This window comes from Anabrus simplex, chromosome 1 (assembly GCF_040414725.1).
Source record: "Anabrus simplex isolate iqAnaSimp1 chromosome 1, ASM4041472v1, whole genome shotgun sequence".
NCBI classification, from domain to species: domain Eukaryota; kingdom Metazoa; phylum Arthropoda; class Insecta; order Orthoptera; family Tettigoniidae; genus Anabrus; species Anabrus simplex.
This window is the reverse complement of record NC_090265.1, coordinates 225,453,163-225,480,153: the sequence shown is the minus strand read 5'-3', so window position 1 is coordinate 225,480,153 and position 26,991 is coordinate 225,453,163. Positions and strand designations below refer to the sequence as shown.

General features: G+C 37.4%; 1 protein-coding gene across 2 annotated transcripts in view; it reads left to right on the top strand.

Annotated features, from left to right (window-relative positions):
- LOC136886032 (uncharacterized) overlaps window positions 1–24,295 on the top strand; it is a 69,932-nt gene extending 45,637 nt beyond the window's left edge. For both annotated transcript variants that reach the window (XR_011019111.1, XM_067158748.2), the window contains exons 3-4: window positions 1,160–1,277; window positions 18,122–24,295. Coding sequence is in view for 1 of the 2 variants with exons in the window: in XM_067158748.2 (XP_067014849.1) it covers window positions 1,160–1,258 (99 nt within the window). In the remaining variant the exon portion in view is untranslated. The remainder of the gene's footprint in view (window positions 1–1,159; window positions 1,278–18,121) is intronic.
- The last annotated feature ends 2,696 nt before the right edge of the window (window positions 24,296–26,991 follow it).

The window sequence follows — 26,991 nt, the reverse complement described above, 5'->3', positions numbered from 1 at the left end:
TAAAAACCTTACTCGGACTTCAACGTATATTTGAAAAAAGAATTAGCCGAATTGGTCCAGCCGTTCCCGAGTTTTGCGTTTAGCAACACATTTAGCGATTCATTTTTATTTAGATAGATTATCTAAATAATCTAAACAGCCAATGTCCCTCAGGAATTAGTTGTACCATTTTTTGTTGGCAGCTAAGCCCTAATGTACATGCATAATCTCACTCCTGTAGAATCCTGGAGCTGACGTTGCCATGGTTACTGCAGTTCATTTCTTTATCTGATTCCTAGATTCACCTATATTAGCCTATTATTTTTATATCTCCCCCATTGCCCCCTCCCCCCTTCCTCGAATTGATTTGAAAATAAAATATAGCCTATAGCACTCAGGGATAATATATATTTTTATTAGTGAAAGAATTTTTAGAATCGGTCCAGTAGTTTCTGAGATTACCCTCCAGATATAAACAAAATCACAAAATTCACACTCTCTTTATTATATTAGTATAGATGTGATATAGTTATCTTCATATGTTGAATGTCCAAAAATTATGATGTATAGAATATTCTCTAAATATGTATGCTGGTTGAAGTCATCACTGGTATTGATTTTGACTAAAACTAAGTTCGTTAAAAACAAATTACAACTTTGAGGTCAAGATTATGAGCAATATTTTTTGAACTCTGTTCCTACCCAAGGAATGCTGATTCTCAGGTATTTGAGTCTTAAGCTTAAATAGCAATACTTTTGGTATGGATCATTCTAGCAAATAGGTAAGTCCACCACAGAAGATGATAAAAGACATCGATTTCCTATGTAAAAGTGTTGTACTTTTATAAATTCAGCTGTATTCCTGGTGAATTATGCAACAGGAAAGTGAATAACAACTTCTTTCTTAAAATGATCTAAATTCAGAATATCACTTTTTATTTTAATATGAATGGTTTTATGGATTGCTGGTTTACTCCTCCATTAATAAAGCTTGTTTTTTTAAGAAACAGTCTGTTCTTTAAACTAGAGCCTGGATATGGCTACTTTAAGATCTCATCTTCTATGGTCTGTTATTTATCCAGATTTATAGCATGATTCTGCAAAAGTTAAGGTGTTCGGCTTTGTTCATGAATAAAAGAAAAATGCACTTTCTACTTGATCATTCCATTTTTATGTCCAGGATTCATACTTGATAGATGCCAGTGCTTGTACGGAGAACATAAAAGTTGAACCTGATTTAATTTTTTACCTTGAACCAAAACACGAGGAAGAGACATAACGTGGAACAAGCAGCATTGGTAAGTTGTTATGCAACACATACTTGCTTAATATTGAATAACTAATTCTGCCATCTGGTCTTTATAACCTCTACCATAATTTATTCTTAAGTGAATACTTTTTCTCATCTAAAGAAGAGTTATTGCTGTGGCATAATTTGTTTCATGAAGCAATGTAGAAATACAGTTATTTAAAATTGTGTAGTTAATTATGATTATTTCGTACCCTAGAAAAACTGTAGCAGCCTTGTGAATTGAAATGCTTTCATACTTTTGCAAATTGTGACCGAGATATTCACACCTGTAATCTCAAAAGGTAATTCATTTTTATTTCATGTACCATATTCTGAATTCTGTGTTTTTATGCAGTTTTATGTTTGGGACAAGTATATGATTAGCATCATTAGCTCTGTGTGTAAAATTTTTGATATCTTGTCTCTCTCTGATGTCATACATTTTATGACGAGGTAATTTTGGGCATGCATAGGATGCACTTGACTATGTGGCCATTAGATTTTGTTCAACATAATTTCATTGTATCATTCTTGTGTTTATGAATGAATATGTAACTCTCATATCATAGAGCTGGTGAACTGATGTTACATTTAGACATTAAAACAGAAATAATAATAATAATAATAGAAATTTTGTAAAACCATAGGAGTAGCTTAGTTATCTGAATTTTAATTACCTTAGCCATCACTTTGCACAACTTGGGAGGCATCTTAACATCGGTAAGCCGACGAATGTTTACTGTATTCACAATTCTCATTGATTATCAAACTATGATTTCAATCAGATAGTAAACATGCCTGAGCTACAGCTTAGTATTATGACACAAACTATTTATCTACAGGCATTGTAAATCAGCAGCTGGCAACCTAGATGTTCCAGTATCCTACTGAGAAGTTTTCACATGTTCAAATGATCTACCCTTTAACCCTTACAGGACTGACTAACAATATATTGTCACTGGCAGTCATAAAGAAGAACACCGACTGGCTATATATCACCAATGACCATACTAGATTTCAAGACTAGCTTGCGATATTTCATCAACAGAATAATCCTGAAACTTAAAAGTGGCTCTTGTATTCAGCAATTTTTCCATTTATTATTGTTATATTTGTATTCGTAGTGGCAAAGTTAGGACTCAGGGTCCTCTCTTACACTTAACCACAGTTCTTTAACAGTGTACATATGAGAAAAATATTCATAAACTTATCTCACAAACTAGAACTAGCATGACACAAAATAACAACATATGCACAATAAATATTCTTAACCTTCTCTTAAACATTATGGTTACAAATTAGAAGTAACATGACACAAAATAACATAAACACAGTTAATGTACATTCACACACACACAATCACTCCAAAAGATTTATTCAACCTGGCAACACATATCGAGGAAATGCTCACAGCCAGATGACTTAAAGGAATTTTAGCTTTTTATGGCTCTAATGTTATAGGGGGTGAGGAGTTCTATATTCTAGCTCCATTCTCAACAAAGGAAATTCAGTTTTGAAGATAAGTAGGAGAGGATATTCTTGTTAAATATTCAAAAGATTGCCAGATGGAGGTTTCTATATTGTCCAAATTTGAGGAGGGAAAGTTGCGATTCATGTGAAAGAAGATACTTTTCTCAACATTTTGGAAAACACATCATATGGATATCTTAATTACATCTTACGTTGTGGATTTTTAAAAGGAGAACACGTTGACTGCCAGGACACATAACAATAAATGTTCCGGTGGCCAAAGATTTCCTTCTACTTTGCATGTAAATTTTGAAAGTAAAACAATATTCCAAGTGATATTTCACTTAAGTGTTCAATATACATACTAAGTATAATAAAAATTCCTAGCACCCTGAGATACTATCGGGGGCCCCACAGAAAAGTTTATTGTTCAGTTTAGGCTAGATGGCCAGAGGGTTAGCCTACAATCTAACGCTACTAGAAGCTTGCATTACTTGATGGTATTCATTGTAGCATACAGCCTGTGCCATGATTTGTTTACTAGCGCTTAACATTACGATTCCAAGGCACTCAGTTCTACAGTAAGGTATGTGTGTGAAATACTTGCAAAATATTCCTGTGTTATTATATCAGTTATTGGAGAGTGTAGTTATAAAATATGAAACAGTTTTCTTCACAAACTCAGAGGATAATGTCGCTAATCCTTCAGTCTGAGAATTTTGGTAACTAGTATCCAAATCAAGCTCCGTGGCCTCACAAGAAATTTACTCGGCAGTACGATGTACCACTCCAGCAGCCAACGTGTTAAATGTCAAGGAGCTGAGTGCAGCTTACATGTCAGTTTTGTATATGTATTGAGGGAACAAACCATTCAGTCAATGTTTATTTGATATTTTGCGTTTTCACTTTATTTATTAGTTTATTCCTTTGGGCATTTGTATTTTGCGTAAAGAGATGTAACATTAATTAAGTACGTTTTACTCATTTGCTGGAGTGTCACAGCTGGGAATTGAATCATTGAATGATAAATTAGTCATCACCCTGTGGTTTAATTTGGGGATATTTTGTAGGTTTTTCTATATTCTTCTATATTACACTTGAGTGACCAGTAATAAAGTTTGGTTAGATTAGTTAGGATGACACTTCTTTTTAATGTAGTTTTGCTTGTGCATGACATAGATTAGAGTACCTAACATTGTGTTCAATTTGTGTGAAGAACGACTGATGAGATTCAAAGCCATGCCCACCAAACAAGAGTTAGGGATTCACTTTGTGGAAGCAGGTTGATTTTCTCCAGACAGATAGGAAGTCCTCAGAATTTAAGCCTTGTTAGTGATAGAGTAGTGTAAAGATTCCAGTGTGTTACTGTGTGGAAGTCAGAATGTGTTTTTATTTTAGAATAAAAATTAACGGCTGAGGATTACAAGGAAGTATAAAGAGAATATTGGGATCATGTGGGATATGGAGAAATGCCATGTATGAAAGTGAAAGACACTAGAGAGTCCAGTTTAAAGGCACAGGGAGAATGCTCGTGAAGCTGGGGGTGAATAGCAAGATGAGAGTAAATTTGGAAACACCTTACTGTCATTTCAAGTGAGTTCACATGTATCGTGACGCAATCGAACCTGTCAAGAAAGATGTGCTATGCCTTTTCCACTCTGTATGAAATGTAGAGTGATCACACTGCACTCATGTCATGGCTGTTGACGTCGGCTGACGTCATTGTGACGTAGAATCTGGTGACAGCGCTCTTCACGCGGAGCACATTTTTCTGCTTTAGCACATATTCTGGCGACGTGAAGTGCAGATAGAAGCAGTTTCTCTTAGCGATATGGAAGAAATGTTAATTGAATTGTATGGGTGCATGATAATCTGTATGACATAGGTTCAGTTAACTATAGAAATTAGCAAATGTGGCACGAGGCATGGTACAAAATAGGAAAGGAATTTACTAGTTTTAATAGGCATTCAGTTGTTGAAAACAGTCCATAATTGTAGTTATGATTACTATCCCAATAATAATAATAAATTAAATGGCGTATGGCTTTTAGTGCTGGAGTGTCCAAGAACAAGTTCGGCTCGCCAGGTGCAGGACTTTTGATTTGATGCCCGTAGGCGAACTGCGCATCGTGATGAGGATGAAATTAATGAAATTAACCAATGATGGTTAAAATTTAGCTATGGAGCCATACATAATAATAATAATAATAATAATAATAATAATAATAATAATAATAATAATAATAATAATAATAATAAATTAAATCCCACATAACTTACAAATACAAATTGTCCTGTTGAATTAGAGATACGGGGTGAGTTGGCCGTGCGGTTAGAGTCGTGCAGCTGTGAGCTTGCACCCAGGAAATAGTGGGTTCAAATCCCACTGTTGGCAACCCTGAAGATGGTTTTCCGTGGTTTCCCATTTTCACACCAGGAAAATGCTGGGGCCACACCTTAACTAAGGCCACGGCCACTTCCTTCCCACTCCTAGGCCTTCCCTATCCCATCGTCGCCATAAAACCTATCTGTGTCGGTGCGATGTAAAGCAAATAGGAAAAAATTAGTGATCGGTGAATAAATATTTATTGTATGATCCATTCACTAAAGCACAGTTCATTTCTCTTTGTTCAGTTTATTCTTCCTTGACGAACTGTTGGTAATTGCCATGGCACAGAGCCTTCAAGCGAGTTGAAGTAATTTTTGAAATGTTCTCATATCTGAAAAGCTTGTGTTGGATTACTCCGAATAAGTTGCAAACGCAGAGCGTACTTCGGCCAACAATTTCATCCTTGATGAGATTATGTATGTAGTTGAATTAATTTTTATTTCAGCCTGAAATACTGTACGTCTGAAATTTTTCTGGATGCCCATTTAGCTCCCTTACTAAATTGTGGTATTCACTGCAAATTACTTTCATGTGCCCACAATCGTTTGTGACAGACAGTATTCATGGCAACAGAAACATCACAGGCAATTAAAAGTTCATCAGAATCCGTTGAACTGGATGTACTATCGTAGCTTGCCATCGGACGAAGTATACTGTGATGTGTGAACGTGAGGACAGTGTGTTTCCTGTCTTCATGCCGCATGCAGTGACATCATCAAGCTCCCCTTCACGCTGACTCAGCTCAGAGATAGTTCACGTGAAGTGACAGCAGTGTGTTTCCGCCTTAATAGTCCCGCTTAAGTTGAAAGAAAGGAGAGGTCTAAGACAGGCATATGGGCCTGCCAATGTGCACCAGATCCAGCTGATGGAAATTTAGTTCTAAAAAACACAGTTATATTGCTAATATGTCAAGAAGTAGAGTTCATTTAAGAAATGTCCAGCTAAGATTAAATGAGAGGATAAATTGATTATGCTCTATCAAATTATAGAGATAATAAATAGTTAGGGAATTCTAGCTGCCCCGAACATTAGTGACCAGGAGCTCATATGTTCGAATCCTGCCCATGTGGAGCAGTCGGTTATGCATCCGTGCTCCATGTGGATGTAATGCCTTCACAAAATGTTGTCTAGTTCTTGTTGTATTTCAGATTTTCATCAAAGTTGTGTTTTTGCTATTTCTTGGTTTCTGTATCATTAGGTGCTGCTGTGTTGTTTGTTGTTTCATGCTGATTTAGTTTGGAAGGAATTAGGCATTTAGGAAGGGTTTTTTTTTCAACTTAATTTGGGTTTGTTTTTAATTCATTTTTAATGCCAGTGCTGTTGGGGACTTTTCAGTAACAAAGTGCATACATAAGGGTTTCATATAATTAATACAGCCTTAGAGATTATTTAAGTGGGTGCTTTCTCACTAACAAGAACTCACAAAAGTGAATAGTTGATAGTGTTCTGGCCAGGGTTTCGACCTTGAGCAACCTGTTTTTGTAATTTTGTTTATTTATACATCTGAAAGGGATGAAATAAACTCACTTTTACCTGATGCGCTGTTCGCTTGTCATTCATTGTAGCTTTTAGCTGTTCCCATTCTCTTTCCTTCAATTTTATCAGATAATGCCCTCATGAACCAACCGTACACATCCTGAAGTCTACCGGATCAACTGAAGGGACAGGCGGTAAGACACAAAATACCGTTAATATTCTAAAAATGCAATGGAAAGCTATGCATTGAATTGTTAATATTGTTCCAAAAGCATGTTCTTAACTTCTTTTCATTGAAGATTTACATTCCGACAGTAATTATCTTCTAAATCTTCTACTTTAAGTAAAGAGTAAGTGTTACAATGAAGTACTGTTTTCAGAGTGCCAATCACTCGTATAATACCAGATACTCATATCTTGTTGATGCACCTTGATGTGGACTTAGTAAAAGCAAGAAGACTTATTTTGTTGTAGGAAAAATGTGTTATAATAATAAAAATAGGCATTTTTCTTATAAATAAAAACTATATTGTACCTCACGGGAGATAAATTAAACAAAATAAAAATTTGGGAAATGGGTTGGTAAAACTTGGCTTTCAGTAAAGCATTACAACTATTTTATAAGTGTAAAGTAATATTATTTCTGCGTAAACATTACTTGTACATCATTAAAATCAATCACCACTGATCTGTCCACCTCCGTAGCATAACGGTTAGTGTTGTTAGCTGCTGTCCTTGGGTGCCTGGGTTCAATTCCTGGTACTGCCAGAAATTTATGAATGGCAGGAGGGCTGGTATGTGGTTGAAATGATACATGCAGCTCACCTCCATTCGGGGTGTGCCTCAAAAGAGCTGCACCACCTCAGGATGAGGACACAAGTTTACTTTACTTTACCACTGATCTGCATTTAGAGCAGTTGCCCAGGTGGCTGATTCCGTATCTGTTGTTTACCTAGTCTTTTGTTAAATAGTTTTAAGGAATTTGGAAATTTATTGAACATCTCCTTTGGTAAATTATTCAATCCCCAACTTCTCTTCCTATAAAGAAATACTTGCCCCAATTTGCCCTCTTGAATTCAAACTTTATCTTTCCTACTTTTAAAAACACCACTCAAAAATATTCATCTACTAATGTGATTCCATGCTATCTCTCCACTGACACCTTGGAACATACTGCTTAGTTTCTTTTTTTTTTCTTTACTATTTGCTTTATGAACATTAAAATAAGAATAATAATTTACACCACCTTTCCAATACTTATCTTTTCTTATATTTGGGATACAAACATTACAACTGGTGTTGTAAGTTGGGACGTGTTTTGCTTAACTGTCGTAAGCATCATCAGCCAAAATAAATCTTAGTCTAAAGTTAGGTCAGGGTCCCGAACCTAGTGTCTTTAAAATAAATGGTACCCTAAGATTCGACATTTACATTATAGAAAATGAAGTAGGCTTAAAACTAGTGTGAAAACATATAAGAATGTTCATCATGGCTAAGAGAAAAACACACAATCGTGATGACAGAGGTTAAAATTGTAAAGGACAACCAGTGAAGTAATTATTGCTACCAGTCAGTCAACAAGAATGTTCATACATAAAAATGATTATTATATTCTTTGGAATGAAGAAGGTAATCAGAGTTGTTAACTAATTAAATCTCATTCTTGCATAGACACGTGAATCGGCTTCGAGAAATCACATATTGTAGTTGACTTGGAGTAGTAACACTTCAAACAGGATTGATCACACCTGAAGCTGCTTATAGGTAGAGGCCAATATCCAGTTCCTTTAAAATAATGTTTAAAGCCGAAAACAGGCGTCTTCATTTTACTGGGAGTTCAAGATCATATATGGAGAAAATAAGTAAAATAAGTATCCAACAATGTGCATTTATATTATTCAAATAATACACTTGAATAAATCACTGACAAACATAACCTCACGCATCGAAAGAAAAAACCGCACGATTCAAAGACGAGGACAAATTATGCTGGCTTCCTTGGCTTCATTGGATTACTGTACTGAATGCATTTTAGATGTCCTGTACTTGCACAGAAAGTGCCCGACGCCCTTAAAACATCGTAGCTTATCGAACTTCCCTATGACGAGCGGAAGAAGTTTTTCGCTTCAGTGTGCATTGCAACACAGTACGATTGTACGATTTCCCGGCTGGCACTTCCCTCCTATAAAATTGTAAGTCTGTTTGGGCTTTGCCTTAAAAGAAACAATGCAGTTTCATTGGCATTGACAACATTCGATGCGTACGAATTGATTATATGAGCCACGCTTTTTCGCCAACTGTCGGCATCGCCAGTATTCGCGGATTCTGCTTCTCCGCACACTGCCTGCTAAGTGATCTTATGGTGTTCCTTAAAACGTTGAATACAAAAGAATTACGATTTTACTCCAACTTAGCAAATATGAAGCACACTGTAGACACATCGAAGTGAGTGAAAATACTGAAATCTACCCCAGCACGTTCCGGAAGACGCTTTCTATCATGATGCAGATAAATTTTGAATTTAAATTACTCTGAAAAAAACTTTTAATATAAAGGTAGTTTAAATTAAAAGTCTGAATTTTGGTAATGGGACCAGCATTATTCTTCGAATTATGAATTATCTGTATTTCGAATTAAACAATTTAAATAACATGCAAAACCGCACCTCATGTTTCCTGGAACGAGAGCTTCTTCGAATTAGGCGGCACTTTAAATTAACCGATTTTGAATTATCGAGGTTCTACTGTACAAGTTTCAGTCCTTGTTTGGATCATCTTCAGCTAACATGTCATCAGAAATAAACCTAAAATTAACAGAGTACATATACATTTGAAATAAATATAAATCACAGGGATATAAATAAACATCTTTAAATGTTCTTGCTGCTTTTGTGTCTAAATGAAGATAAGATATCCGACTCTTGATGGTGTTCTCTAAAAAGACTGTAGATTCAATGGTGAAGAATAAAAATCGAGGCTAAATGTACCCTTGTTACTGTGAACATAACTGTCATTATATAACATTGAATGTTGGGTCTTTAGTATAGAACATTATTGTGAAGATCATCATTTACAAAATTTTAATAACAATCTCAAAAGAAAGGAAAGAAAAAGAAATAAGAAATGTAAAAGAAAAGAAATATGTAATAAAAAAGAGGTGGATAATTTAAAAACTGCTCACTAATTTTCTTGAAGCGTATACACTTAAGTGTTGACATCTGTATGAGCGCAAACATGTGATCACCTCGAGATAGTCATATCAGAGGGGAGTAGCGCAAATGAAGGAGTGACATAACGCTTTAAGCTTGTTTATAGCAACCTATTTGTTTTTAATTGAGAATATTTTATTATTATTGCCTCGTCAAACAAAATATTAGTTTTTTCCATTTTTTTTCGGATTAGAGCAGGGCCTCTCAGGGTGCACTGCACAGCGCAAAGTGCAAAAGACGGCTTCACTAGGTTGACCAGAGTGCAGACCCCCACTCCTGGATTTTAAGCTCTCCCTACGCCTGTCTCACTTGCTCTGCCTGTCAACTCTTTCGAATATTTTAGCAATCTATTTGTTTTTAATTGAGAATATACAGGGTGGCCCACTTAAACCTTTCACCGCAGATATATCTGGAACAACAATAGATATTGAAAAATGACTTTGCCAGGCAAGAAGGCAGGGTAGGGGCTAATTAAAGTAAATAGTGAGCCGGTCAAAAACATAGGAAAATAGTATTTTCAACATAAACTTACGTTTTTTAAATGGACACCCTGTGTTATTTCTTATTACGCAGTCATTAACATGAAAAATCACATAAGTAATGGCGTTTGTTTCATCGCAATAGGTCAATTACATCCCGAGATATTGCAACGTGAAGTTGACGCTTGAGATAAACGAAACGCGCAGCAGTTGCACATCCCGAGATTTCCGCGCGAACCTCACGGTCCTCTTACTCGCGATATGATTGCCGTACTACGATGCGACAGGCGCTGTACTTAATGTTATTTGCACTGTTATGAAGAAGCTTGAAACAATACGTATTTCCAGTCGCATACAATGGAAAATAAAGAAAGGGTTTACTCGTTCGTGTTCTATTGATCCCTACTACTGTACAGTACTGGAATGCTATTTTTTTTTTTTTTTTTTTTTTGCTATTTTGCTTTACGTCGCACCGACACAGATATGTCTTACGGCGACGATGGGATAGGACAGGCCTAGGAAGTGGAAGGAAGCGGCCGTGGCCTTAATTAAGGTACAGCCCCGGCATTTGCCTGCTGTGAAAATGGGAAACCACGGAAAACCATCTTCAGGGCTGCCGACAGTGGGGGGGCTCGAACCCACTATCTCCCGATTACTGGATACTGGCCGCACTTAAGCGACTGCAGCTATCGAGCTCGGTAGTACTAGAATGGACATAACAGTAACGAAATTGAATATCACCGGTCGGGGCATTACAAAATCAATCGCTGACCGAGAATATTGTTCATGAACAAACTTATTGGTGAATAAACACTTTTTAATGAGGAATTTGAATGGTTCAAATTCTACCTCTCATTCTACCTCTCATAAATTTAATGCCAATACATTTTGTACAAATGTTACTCCAGCAATATTGAGAACAAGTTAAATGTTCATAACATAAGCAATTATCAACTGTAGAAAATTGTTAATATAGTTAACGAAGTTCCAACGACAATCATACAAGCCAAACAACATTGAATCAATACAATTAGCCAGATCTCAAAAGGTTTTTTAAAACAATGTTAAAGGATGTTCACCAGATGAGTTTCGTCAATAAAATGTTAGACTTAGATAGAATTTAGACAAATATGTTTTAACTTAAAGACATAATTTTATTGTTATATGACTTGTAAAATATTATAAGTTTTGTCAACAGGTTTACAAGAATAATTTAATCCAATAGAATAGATTCATGATCTTATATAACCTTAAGTAAATGATAATTGGCTGATGATGCTCACGAAAAGGGAGCAAAACATGTACCATATCAACAACTTAATAAATATGTAAGTTTTTATAACGTGTTTATTGTATTGAATAGGTGGTATTTAACAAAATTATAAGAATTTGTACCTCGCAGTTGTCGACAGGGTAGCTTCTTGTGGTGCAGACCAAGCCGGAAGTGTCCTGTGACAATTGATGGTGGTGGTGATTGTTTTTTAAGAAGATGCACAACTAGGCAACTATCCACTATATAACACTAATCAGAGAGAAAAACTGGAAGGAATCCGACACTTCGAACAATGAAGGTGTCGGCTAAAGGAAGACTAGGGCCACGAAGGGCGTGAAAATGAAAAACGCCGTAGGCCTCGAGCGCTGTAATACCGTCGGGGTTGGATAAGAACAAGAGTTGACCGACGGAGGTCGGATAGGATAGATGAAAGTGAGGAGCCTGGCACAAGTAAGTGGAAGCAATATCTTGACTCAGCTGAGGGCCCCGTGGTCGCCAACCTACGCTCCCAAGTTGAGCCACTTTTAGTCCCCTCTTACAACAGGCAGGGGATACCGTGGGTATTACTATGCCGCCCCCACCCACAGGGGGTATCTAATAATAATAATAATAATAATGTTATTTGATTTACGTTCCACTAACTGCTTTTACGGTCTTCGGAGACGCCGAGGTGCCGGAATTTAGTCCCGCAGGAGTTCTTTAACGTGCCTGTAAATCTACCTACACGAGCCTGTCGTATTTCAGCACCTTCAAATACCACCGGACTGAGCCAGGATCGAACCTGCCAAGTTGGGGTTAGAAGGCCAGCTTAACCGTCTGAGCCATTCAGCCCGACAGTTGGGGGGGGGGGGGTATCTGTGACGATTCCCCTTCATAGATATGCGTTTTAAGCAGTAGCAGCGATTGGGAATTAGAAGTGAGGGGGGAAAAAGGTGCACAGACAACAAAAAGTACCCGGGATTATGCGACGGGGGTGTGCATAAAAGTGAAAAAATCTACAAAATGGTAAGTTTTTTAAGCTCTCTGAGGGAATTACGACAGAGGTAACAGTTTACAAACTTTAGTGCGATAATAAGAGATTTTAAAATTTTTGATTCAATACTATACAATAAAACTTTCATCAAAGGAACGTTTTTAATGCTATTTGTTCATGGCGTCGACCTCTAAAGATCGTTTGCCTCTACTTGCACCATATGTTATGAACCTGCGTGTAATTGTAATTGCGGAAGTGTAAAGTGTTGAATGTGAGCAAAAGAACGTTAAGGACGACACAAACATTCAGTCTCCAGGGCAGGGATATTAATCATTTACAATCAAAAACCCCTGACCCGGCCGGGAACCGAACACGGGGCCGCCGGGTGTCAGGCGGACGTGTTGCCCCCTACACCGCGGGGCCGGACTCATCAAAGGAACAATTACACATGTATTACAATTTAATAGAAGTAAGGCGTGATAATAAAATTGAAATAATTTATTTATTGATTACATACTAAGAAACTAACAGACACTAAGAGACTGTCAGACTAGTGATGGGCAACGCTCTCGCTCGAGACTGACGTCGCAGATCTCGAGACTCTCGCGAGAATCTCGGGACCGATCCTCCTGTAGTGCAAGCTGTAAGACGTACCAGTAACTACGACTGAAAAATTGATAGTATATCATTGGCAGTTATTGCGTGAAATGGCGTATTCATATGAAAATGTGTGAGCCAATACATTTTGACAAAAGCCTGAATAAGTACTGCATGTTCAACTATGAACCCTTTAATACCATTAACGAAAGTGAAAACCGAATATCAGTATCTTAAACCGTTCATCGCTCATTTGAGGTGGACATCTTAGCTGAATAACCATGCGGAAATTGTGAATAACTGTAGGTAGGATGTACATCTATTTGGATACTAGAGGCGTGCATTATTTGAACTTGAGACGGGGAAGATGTGCTTAGCTACATATGCAACCCCCATTACACATGAGAGGAACGTGTAATCTAAAATGCTCGACTTTGCTCCAATACCTTCAGCAGGGATGATGGACAACGCTCTCGAGACCGATTCTAGTGTGCTGCGAGCTGTGCGACGCGACGTCCCAGTAATTACGAGTGTAAGCTTGATAGTTATCATCAGCAGTTCTCATATGGAAACATGTGTGACGATACATTGTGTTAAAAGCCTAGGAAAGCACTGCATGTTGAACTATGAACTCCTTAATACCATTAACGAAAGTGAAGACAGAATGCCAGTATCTTAAACTGTTCACGAGTTATTTCAGGTGGACTTCTTAGCTGAATAACCCGTATGATTTGTTAATAACTATTATTAGGATGTAAACCTACCTGGATGCCTCGCAATCGTTGCCGGCAGAGCAGCTTCTTTGACCGGGCCGGAGGTGTTCTGTGACTATTCCTCTTCATTTATATTATGTGTTTTTAAGTTTTGGATCATCCCAGAAGTATTTCTGCCGACGTATTTTACTTCTTTTGAATAAACAACACAGCGGGCTGTGCTATGTGGCACCTCTTCAAAATAACCGACATCCACGACTTATGTTGCATTTCGGACATCGTCTTTAAGTTGTCGCGTATAACTAGACACAATTACACATTGCACTGTTATATTCCGAAGTACCTAATTATTATTATTAACAGATACATCGCAAATGGGAAATATACCGGTGGCAACGGTCAGTTACAGTAGTGTAATAATAACCAGCATACTGATGTGGGCAAGTTTTCCTTCGTAAACAGGACCATAAGGGATTGGAATAAATTACGTGCAGCAGTCTTTGATAGATTCTCTTCCAGTGTCAAATGGTTTAAAATGATGTTTAGTGCTAGTACAAAGTGAAAAGTAAAAGCTGTAAACGACGGACACTGAATTTGTGATTTTCTGCTGGATTTAGAATGTTAAATGCGTAATGGTGGTTGCATATGAAGCAGGGCGCATCTTGCCTCGTCTCGAGTTCGAATAATACACGCCTCTAGTACTGTATCCAGGTAGGTGTACTTACAGTAGCCGTCAGTTTCTGTACTTAGCCTATTCATTCGTGTACTTACCATTGTATACAATGCCAGAATGCATATCCTTTACAATTATGTTATACTGCGTCAAAATAGACCTCGCTAGAAATGAGAGAAATGAACGCCGTAGTCGCTTGTTGACACGTATTTACGGAATGGAGAAGGTGCGTGGTTTGCTATTCGTATACTCGACGAAAACAAAGCTCTCGAGATCTTTCGAAATTTCTTGCAAGAAATAGTGTCGCCGCTAGTCTCGGGAAATCTCGAGATCTCGTCTCACACTGCCCATCACTAGTTGACAGGGTAGCTTCTTGTGATACAGACCGGGCCGGAGGTGTTCTGTGACGATTCCTCTTCATTGATATTATGTCTTTGTAAGTGCTGGATCATCCCAGAAGTATTTTTGCCGACGTATTTTACTTCTTTTGAACAAGCAACACAGCGGGCTGTGCTATGTGACATCTCTTCAAAATAGCCGACTAGTACAATTTCACATTGCACCGTTATATATCGAAGTACCTAATTATGACGGGAATATTCTATAACATTGTAAGGAATTATTTCCTTCGTCACCAAAATATCGGTAAACACAAGCAGTGGTCGTATGTTATTGAATGTGGGGTCTGATAACGATGTCCCCCTGTGGGTGGGGGCGGTAGAATAACACCCACGGTATCCCCTGCCTGTCGTAAGAGGCGACTAAAAGGGGCTCCAGGGGCTCTGAACTTTGGAGCGTGGGTTGGCGACCACGGGGCCCTCAACTGAGTCCTGGCATTGCTTCCACTTACTTATGCCAGGCTCCTCACTTTCATCTATCCTATCCGACCTCCCTTGGTCAACTCTTGTTCGTTTCCGACCCCGACGCTACTAGGTTTGCGAGGGCTAGGGAGTCTTTCATTTTCACGCCCTTCGTGGCCCTTGTCTTCCTTTGGCCGATATCTTCATTTTTCGAAGTGTCGGATCCCTTCCATATTTCCCTCTGATTAGTGTTATATAGAGGATGGTTGCCTAGTTGTACTTCCTCTTAAAACAATAATCACCACCACCACCTCTGATAACGATGTACACCTATCTGTCGAAAGAATTGGAGCAAACTGAAGCATTTTAGATATTCCACTCATGCGTAATGGTAGTTGCATATGCAGCAAGGCGCATCTTGCCTCGTCTCGAGTTCGAATAATGCACGCCTCTAGTATCCAGGTTCTTGTACCTACAGTAGCCGTCATGTTCTGTATTTAAACCACTCATTCGTGTACCTACCAGTGCATACAATGCCAGAATGCGTATCCTTTCCTATTATGTTATACTGCGTCAAAATAGACCTCGGTAGAAATGAACGCCCTAGTTGCTTGTTGACACGTATTTACGAAATGGAGAAGGCTTGTGGTTGGCTATTTGCATACCCGGCACAAACAACATTCAGCTCCGACTACCTGTAGGCCTACGAAACGCTGCTCGCTGCACAATGCGGGGATAACGCTCTCGGGATCTCTCGAAATTTCTCGCAAGAAATAGTGCCTGCGCTAGTCTCGAGAAATCTCGAGACCTAGTCTCAGACTACCCATCACTATGTCAGACTGACAAATGCGCACGGCAAGCGGGTGAATCATACCTCAATGTCGATAACTTTGGCAAATAAAAGACTGCTACCCTTCCTTACAGCACATGAAAATGCAAAGTCTTCACTACCTGCTGTGGCGCTAAACAAATCGGTTAGCCACAACAAACGACATTTTGTGCGTATTTCTGCCAAAACGTTTATAATAATGTAGAAAAATAGAGTAAGAGCTGAAAAGACAACAGGGCTTGAAAAAATTGCTTTTAAAAAGTTATTACCAGTTTCAGCTGGCTAAAATGGAATACAAATGGAATGTTTTCTCAACAAAGTGCGGGCAACTGCCTCCCCCCTTAAAAATTCTATTTATTCGGGGCGTCGACCCTTGTGGATCTCTTGCCCTTGCCTCCGCCCTCCATCACCGCTACTGTTTTTAAGTGCCGGATTATCCCAGAAGTATTTCTGCTGCCGTATTTTACTCCTTCTGAATAAACAACACAGCTGGATGTGCTATGTGGCATCTCTTCAAAATAACGTACATCCATGACTTTACGTTGCCTTTCGGACATCGTCTTAACATTGTCGCGTACAGTTAGACACAATTACGCATTGCACCGTCATATACCGAAGTACCTAATGATGACGCAAATACTCTATGACATTGTACGGAATTATTTCTTTCGTCACCAAAATATTGGTTAACACAAACAGTAGTCATATGATATTGAATGTGGGGTCTGATAACGATGTACAACTACCTGTCGAAAGAAATGGAGGGAACTCGGGCATTTTAGATTACACGTTCCACTCATGCGTAATGGTGGTTGGATATACAGAAAAGAGCATCTTGTCCAGTCTCGGTTTCGAATAATGCACGTCTGTAGTATCCAGTTAGGGGTGACTACAGCAGCCGTCATTTTCTGTACTTAGCCTGCTCATTCGTGTATTCACTGCTGCATACAATGCCAGAATGCTTATGCTTCATAATTATGTTATACTGCGTCGAAATAGACCTCGGTAGAAATGAAACAAATGAACGCCCTAGCCGCTTTTTGACACGTATTGACGGCATGGAGAAGGCACGTGGTTGGCTATTCGCATACTCGGCACACACAATATTAAGCTCAGGCTACCTGTAGGCCTATGACACGCTGCTCGCCACACAATGCGGGGACAACGCTCTCGAGATCTCTCGAAATTTTTCGCGAGAAATAAATGTCTGCGCTAGTCTCAAGAAATTTCGATAAATCTCGAGACCTCGTCTCAGACTGCCCATCACTACTGTATTGTAACTAATGTCTAATATTGCCTTTATATAACGTACACTTGCTTTCATTTAATGTTTTTAATATTTTTCCTTACCTCTTGTGCATATAATTTATAAGTTCAGTTCTGTCACCAATATATGATATGTTCCATTATTTTACTTTTCTATAAAAATGAATTTCATGATAATTACTTTGTAATATTGTGGCTTTTCTTTTAGCATATTTTATATATAGGCCTAATTTTGTACCATTCCCATACTAGGATATTTGTCAGCTGTATGTATGATGTGTATTGCAGGGTATACGTTTCCAAATATTATGGTACCCTTTTTAAGTTCCTTGGTGAAGAAGTTTTTGTTTTTATGGTTCCTTGCAAAACTTCGTGAGGAATTTTTACTCTATTTTTGTATACAGAAAATAGAAAAGTGTTTAATTTATGGGACAGATACCAAGAGTGAGTAATCAGAACCCACTTTTATAGTACATAATTCTGATACATTGCTGTCCTGTAAGCCTCATATTTTGTGAAGGGATATTAAACACATTGTATTACTATAGAGAATGGTAAGAAACAACGTGCATATCTTGTTTGATGAACTCAACATTCTGCTCTACTAAGTTGCTTAATGTTCTCTATGCACCTTATACTTTAAACCAGATACTGTTGAAGTGTTCCTGAACTGAATTCATAAGTGGTAACTTATTGATTTTTCAGATGGTTGTTTCATTAAAAGCTATGAGGATTCATTTAAAACAAGTGGCATTGTTAGGAGCTCATAATGTTCGCAGCTAATGATGGAATGGACATAAAAGCAGACTATCTTCAATTTGAAGGTTTCTGCACTGCTGTGAAAATCCAGGACAACAGATCATCAATCAACTTAAGGCTAAGGCTCATCAAAGTGACTTCCCAGGCAGGTGATTTAATGCCATTAACTTCACATCTACAAGAGTGTATGAAAAGACTATTAATAGTAATAACCTTCTTAATGTATAATTTTGACATCTCTTATAACCAATAGCAGTTGAGTGGACTGTAAACATTCAACATTATTATATTTCAAGTGGTGCCTGCCTGTACAAATACATCACCACTGTCACAGTAATTCTTACAGAGATATTCTTGGATCTGAAATAGGTACCTTGTACCCAGATCATCATCCAATGAAAATCAGACAATAAAATAAAAAATGAAATATGCCTTTGATGATAGATTGTATTGCTCTTGTTTCACCAAGTATCATTCATTTATGTGCTATAAAATGAGGTAACTTTGGTCACTTTTTCATATATTTTAAAAATTGAAATATGGAATATTCCCTCTAATTTTATGAAGAAAAAATTAATTCTCTTGATTCCAATTTATGAAGAGGAAGAGCAAGTTGAAAAAAAAACTTTGGATTGTCCTCACAGTACACTGGCTTCTACATTTTAAAATATCTGGGCTGTCAATTAAGCTCTTGAACTTGTATTGCCCATGTCTGACTGGGTCCCGAACTTCCAGTTTCCTCACAGTATCATCTACTGGACTTCATATTCATCATCACTAACTGGGAAAGTGAAATACACATTTTTTCCAGCTTTGTTCCTCAAAAACTTCACTGCCAAGTCTTTAAATTCTCCGACATATAATTGCTGAATTTTGTCCTTGGAAAATTTTACAAGTACGAAATTTCCTACTTCATAATTATCAGTCCCATCTACTTGCATTTCCAAACGTGACGTCCTGTTTTCAGTTGAAATTCTCTCTCCTTTGCTGCAAAGTTCATGATTTTCTTCAAGCTGCTCCTGTTCATCTTGGGGTTGCTCTGATACGTGGCTTGTGGTTACACTTCATCCAGGCCTCATATTCTGTCATTTTCCTTTGAATCTGGAATTACTCTTCTCTCCTAATCGAGTGTCTTCAGGGGATATGTGAATGATTTGCTCCATGACTTTTCTGAACTCTGATTTTTTATAAAGTCAGGAAATCTTTTTAGAACAGCATCTCCCTTTGGAGGCCAAAGTCATGCAGCTTTGAAGCCAGATTTCAGGCTAGCTTTCAACCTTTCATATTCTATATCCTCCAGGGCCACCTTGAAAACTCTATTCCTCTGTTCTTATTCTTCCATTTGTTCAGCTGTTTCCTCCAAGACATTTTAAGTGGACGGAAAAGTGCAACATTCAATGGCTGTGTTAGATGAGTTGAATTTGTTTGCAGGAGGACAAATGATATATTGTTTTCCTCACACTGTCTGATCACTTCCATTGACAGATGGCTGGACAGGTTGTCACCTATTATTACTTTTTTACCAATTAAATTGAGATATGGAAGACAAATTGCAGAAAACCATTCATCAAAAATTGTCATACCAAACCTACCACTTTCATTTCTGTTATAATGTGCATCAGTAACACCTCCTCCCGTCCAGCCTGGGTACAAATGTTTGGCTCGATAGAGCACATATAGAGGCAACAATTCTCCTGAGCCTGTTCCTGCCAACATGACAGAACTTCCACTCTTTGATGAGTCGGTCATCCTCTCAGGGTGTTTACTTCCTCTTTTTAAAATCACTTTAACTTTATTCAGATCATCTACAAAATTAGTTTCATCATAGTTTACAGTGTTTTCTGGAGGAATTCTGTCCAGTGATGTTTGTTAAGCTGTTGAAGTATTCACCAATTTCTACTGATCCTACAGAGGCTCTAGCATGCTTGATATCTTCCGCAAAGCGAAACAATAAATCTTGATGTCTATCAAGAAAAGTTTTTAGCCAGTCTGCACCATCTTTGAAGATAGAAATTGTTTTTCCCTCTCTGTCTAGATAATCCTTCACCACAATACCGATGTCTCCAGGTGTTAATAGATATCCCCATACAGCACACGTAGTAAGTCCATGAATGAGGTCGGCTTCTTCCTGAAAACAAACACCAGAGATAATAGGTAAATAAAAAAATCTCGGTTAGCAATACTTCAGGGGTATAAAGGAAGCAGATACATATAAGCATCACAGCAAACCTCAGCTGAAAGAATGCATGCACGTCCTATTTTTCGTGTGTGCTTGTTTAGCTTGTCCTGCAGGATCAGTCGCGGAACAGCATATTTCTTTGAGGCTTTCTGAATCGTTATTGTGTCTTTTTTTATCTCTTCTAATGCATTTTTTAGGTAAACAGGATTGTAATTGCAATACCCGTGGCCGCCTAAAACTTTCTTGCATCATCTTGGCATGGCCAAAGTTACTATGGAAGAGGACAACTTTTATCACAAAACTATTCCATGAAAAATATATTTGAATAAAATACATCAAATTCAGTTGATCAGTTACCAGACATACTTTCTAACACCATAATCCGCTGGAGTAGAGAATCAGATGCTGGACCTGGAGAACAGTTTGTTTTCTGATGTTACCCAACAAGACAATAGTCGATGCTGTGAAACAAATTGCTTGACCGGACAATGGGCCCATCTATATTCTTTCAACTAGCGAGTGTTTATTGAGCATTCTATTGCACGTGTATTTTAGTTGTTGTGAGCGATTCATCTTTTATAGAATTGGGAGCAGGAGAAAATCAGTGTTGCTATGCATTACTAGCTGAATTTACCCTGGATGGCCGAAATTACCCCATTTTATGGTACAATTTACTTTTCCTTGTTGAAATATGTCAACTTAATGAAAGAATCAGCTTATTACATAGTTAATGAATATTTTTATATTATGATGTATAGAATATTTTTGAAGATTTTCACAGAAAATAGTAAATATTTTTATATGTAGTGTATTTTAATAATATACATTATTTGATTGCTTGTCTGTCGTATAATCATTGTTTGTTGATATATCTTATTGAAATGTTCATGTAATTCACATTTCGTAGCAGTATTTTTCTTGCAATTAAATGTTCACAAATCCAAAACACCCTCAAAACAGTTCTATTTATCCATAACTATACCCATTTGCTTTTCCTATGTGGCCTTTTTTTCTCATAAACTGCTACACCCTATGCTTCCATTATTGAAGCTGTAATGAAAGTGAAATATCAGATATAAAAGGATATTTTGTTAACTCAGTATAAATCCATCACTTGTTTTGCTTTATTTTCAATTTTATATATCTCATGTTTATCTATTTTAACATTTAACCTTACCAAATCATCATCTCTTGAAATATATATTCCTGTGTTGATATACTTCCAATGAATTGCATGTCATAAACATTTTTTCCAGTGGTCTATAATTTCTTTACAAGATATTTTGTCAGATTGTACTTCCAAAGAAGTAACTCTCTGGTAATACATGCTTTCTGCCATAGCTAAATTTATCAAACATGTTACTAAAGATGCTGTTTACTAAGGTAGAATTTAGATATGGCATGTACGACTACAAAAACATGTTAGATAGTGTAAGAGTAAAACATGAACCAAGCTGTGCACAACTTAATAAGGTGAGAAGAGAGATTCCCATTGTATGTTTAATCAATTTTTTATATAAGCTCATACATCTTAATGGTTTCATTTTTGTCATAAATTGTATTCAGCTGTCTGGAGACTTCTCTCATTCTCCCTTCATGAAGCTCAATACAGAATTTTGGAAATGGTGGAACCTAATGTGCCAGTATGAGGCTTCATATGGCTTCTGTTACCCCAGTTCTGTAACTCAAAGAACATAAACTGTACCTCCTTCTAGAAATCTTTGTACATCAGAGTTGTGGGAGTGAATCCTGGTTCAGCAGTAGGCATTTAAGTGTGTGTTATGCTAAAGAACCGTTTCACTAGGCTCCCTGGCATGTTGAAGAAATCTTTCTCGATATATAATTTTGATGTTTCTTAAAACTCATAGCAGTTGAATGGACAGTAAACACCCGATATTATCTACTATCGTCAGGGCCCGGATTTTGATGTCCTATTAAGTGCCAAAAAAAATACCTAAAAAATGATCTAAAATGATTTAAAATGAGCAAGAAAATGCCTCTAAAATATGTATTTACCCAAGACGGTAAAATATTGTCTTTATTACCTCTTACTCACAATAGAATGAATATAATGAGTAAGCATCAAGAAATAATAATAATAATAATAATAATAATAATAATAATAATAATAATAATAATAATAATAATAATAGACATGATATAGGCTTTTGGGCTTATGCTGTGTCAATAAAAATAAGGTGAAATTCTTTACGTTTCGCAGAGATATTTGCTCTGCATCTTCAGAAGAAAAGCTTTACTATTCACGAGGAAGACTTCTCCAAGAATGAGGTTTGAATTTAGACGTTAATAACAGAAGTGGAAGTGGTATGTTCATTCGTCACCAGTTGGCTCACCGTATGCAGTACAGTACTAACATTCGAAGCTGAAGCTGGCAGAACCATCAGAATCAGTCTGAGAGGGAGTCACATGACATAACAGGTGTACACACATTTGAGAGTATGACATTGACACAAGCCTGGAATTAAACATCTGGTGATGAGGAACGTACATACACATGCATGCTAGTATCGGGGCATTTCAACAACCTGACTGAAATGTGAATTTTATGCCTATTACATTGATAATACCTCCTCTTCTCATCGCATGCCCATCCAGGTTAGAAAACAAGGACTCGTCGCTCTCTGGGGATGTGGAATTATAAAGAGTACAGATAAGGGTCGTAGAAGGTTACTTTATTTCACAGTTTTCAAACTGAGTACTGAACCTTGAGTATTCTCGTTTATTGAAAGCTCTGACAAAATTAAAATATGTTAGTTACCCATCATATGCATAATTATGACAAAATAATAGTGCAGAACAAAGAGAAATGGCTGTAGAAACAAGCTATGAATTTAAGTAATTGCTGAAAATGGCAAAATTGAGACAATGACAAAAAATTATGAAAGAATGAATAAATATTCATTTCAGAGTGAAATGAAATGAAATGGTGTATGGCTTTTAGTGCCGGGAGTGTCCGAGGACAAGTTCGGCTCGCCAGATGCAGGTCTTTTTGATTTGACCCCCGTAGGCAACCTGCATGTCGTGATGATGAAGACGACACATACACCCAGCCCCTGTGCCAGCGAAATTAACCAATTAAGATTAAAATTCCCGACCCTGCCAGGAATCGAACCCGGAACCCCTGTGACCAAAGACCAGCATGCTAACCATTTAGCAATGGAGCCGGACAAAGAGTGAGATGATTAGGATTTATAAATAAGTTAACAATGTATAAGATGCACCAGTTAAAAGTTGATATGTCATCAAAATCTGGTCCCTGATTATCATTAATACATTTCAACTGATCTTTGCCTGTAGATATACATCACCGCTATCAAAGTTACCCTTACGAAGATATTCTTGGAACTGAAACAGGTACCCTGTATCCAGATCATCATCCAATGAAAATCAGCCTATAAATTGAAATAATAATATGGCCTCAGCTAGTGTGAGCAGGCATTTTAATTTGATCCAATTTAGGCTTCTTGTGCATCAACTTTCATGTTCTGTTTTACACAATCAAATGGCAGAGTAACCAGATCATCCTTGGATGATCTATGGCAGAGTTTTTAATATTTTTGCCAGATATCCACCAATTATACCACCAGAGACCTTTTACATGCCAACATCGTACAACATGGATTGTCGAATGAACTTTTTCCACCCTTCAAAAATCAAACTACCTCTTAGGGGTTTGAACCTGACTCTTGGTATCTGGATGTAGAAGTATATAAAATGAGCATATGAATTCACTGATTCAGTGGCTGTTGGAATTGTACCTAGCAAGTCTTTTCTTCATTTACAAGTTTTCTTTGTGAAAGTCTAATGGCAGTGATGTGTCACTAGAATGTCTTTTACTCTTAGATTCTCGGCTAACCTCAAATAACATAATCACAGTTATCGAGGTATTATTGCACTAACCCAGGCAGAATTAACCCAAACCGTCTATTGTATTTAATACATTTGAAAATATATTTTATTTTTCATGTGTAACTAAGATATACTTATTTTTTCTCAAATGCCCCTATATTAACCCTACGTCATTCCTAACGCTCCAGAGTGCTCAAGATTTATAACCCACCTGCCATGCCAAACGCTCCAATGTGCTCGTGACACACACGATCATTAGTTGAGAGAAATATTGATGGGTCTTGTGAAAACACGCTGCATTCCCATAGAACGTTCTGAGCACCTTATTGACAGTCTTCCCGGTGTGATTTTCATCTAGTTTATGAACATCGTCTTCCAGTTACAGAATTTTTTGTTCCAAATTCACACCATGTCCTCTACGTATCACGGAGTAGTGTCAAAACGTTTGAATGATTGCAAAATTGCAGATATATTAGTAGTTAGTGGAGATAGTGAACTTCCTAGTAGCGATTCAAATTGTATTCTGATAAACATAGTTGTAATAATATTTCTGAGAACCATGAAAATTGTAAACAAATATTATGTGAAGACCGAGGAACAGGGCTACAGAGAAAAATTACTAGTATTATCTGAAGTCATGATATTTGTTTTGATGACCTGGGGATATGGGAGAACAATGCTGGTCCAAATCACAATTTACCTTCTGGGAGTTCAGAAAAAGATCTTTTATATTATTTGTGGGATGGGATTTTTGTGAGTTAGAAGCAAAGCAGGTGAGTATTCATGCCAAATATTTATAAATAAAAACTCCACTGTTGATACTACCTGGCAAGACACTAATGCTGATAAAATAAGGACATTTGTAGATGTTCTAATTTATATGGGTTTGGTTGTTTTACTTGAAATTGATGATTACTTCCTAGGAGACTTTAATGTGTGCCCATTAGTAAGGCAGGCACTGACACTGAAACAGTTTAGGAAACTTGTGCAATACTTACATCTCAGTAATTATGAAAACACCACTACCTGTAGATGAACATTATGACATTTTGTACAAAGCAAGACCAGTTCTGCAAATTACTGAAAAATTCTGAATTATGCATGCACCTGGCTAGGAACTTGCAGTAGATGAAGCTACTGTATGATAAATTTCAAAGGAAGATTTAACTTGAAACAGTATCTCCCAGGGAAACCAACCAAATAGGGTAAGAGAGCATGGGGTATTGCTCACAGTGGAAATGGCTACCTAATGAAATGTGATATTTACAATTTGCATTACGCTGCACCAACACAGTCAAGTCTTATAGTGATGATGGGATAGGAAAGGTCTAGGTGTGGGAAGAAAGCGGCCATGACCTTAATTAAGGTACAGCCGCAGCATTTGCCTGGTGTGAAAATATGAAACCACAGGTAATCATATTTAGTGCTGCTGACATTTAGGTTCGAACCCACCATCCCCTGAAGGCAAGCTCACAGCTGCACGACCCTAACCACGTGGCCAACTTGCTCGGTAAATGTGAGATTTACAAGGGGAAGAAAGAAACATGGGAATAGAATCAGTATTAGGAGAGCAGGTATGTTTACATCTGACAGAGCCATAGTTGAGAAAATGGCATCATGTTTACTTTGATAGCTTTTTCAGTTCTGCAAGTCTGATGAAATCATTGCTAATGCATTCATGTACAGTTATCTGATGTGGGTAAATAGAAAGGGTTACCTGATCAATTTAGGAAACCTGTACAGTTGAAACTCAAGGCAGAATGTAGGAAAATGCTAAACAACAGTGTAACACCAACAGTTTGGCAAGATAAAAGTACTATTCTTATGCTGTCAACAAATTCAGATTCTGTGAATGATGGTACAGTGAAACAAAAAAAGCAGTAAAGGCAATGAAAAAATGGAAATTGTGTGTCCTCATACTGTCACAAATTATACAAGACATATGGATGGACTGGGCATCAGTAATGAGAAAAAAATGCTATGGAGATGGGCAATCATAAGAAGAATGTTGGAAATTTATTTTTCATTTTGTGATCAATGTGTGCATTGTGAACAGTTTCATTCTTTACGATACGACTAATGAGCTCTCACGGCTCAGTGACACAGACAGTTGAATTTCCGACGCAGTTTGGTGCAACAGCTCATCGGGAACTTCACGTTACACAAGTGTACGGGCAGGAAAATAAGTTTACCATTGGCATTCCATCTTCTAAATTGTGTAGATACCTGGTCATGCCATGGTGTGTGCTTTGTAGTTACAAATGAAAAACAGGGCAGCTTCTGGAAGAGACAAACAAATAACATTCACATATAAGCAAGTATTCACCACTATGCAAGATGGAGTGCTTTTTGGAATACCATGAGGAGGAAAATGTGGAGATCAAATTTAGAGAATGTACAAATATATATGCACGGATCATTTAGAAATTAAATGCTAAATAAATTGCATTTATATATTTTATTAATTTGATGTCTATGTCATTTTTTTTTACCTGTCGGCATGGAGTGCCGAGCAGTGCTTGTCACATAGAGATCATCGCACGAGGTGGAGTGATGACCACTGCTCACATGGTAGAGGTATGTACTCTATTGCGATCTAGTGGTTACGATCAAAGCTGTTTGTATTTCAACTCATTTCTCCATTAAGCGGTAAGTTTGAGTTTACGAATGATATACTTTATTTCAATAGTGTTTTGTCACTGAAATTCGAGTGATATTCCAAGGAATGTTTTACGCACTGTATTTGGCTGCTATCTGGTGACTACTT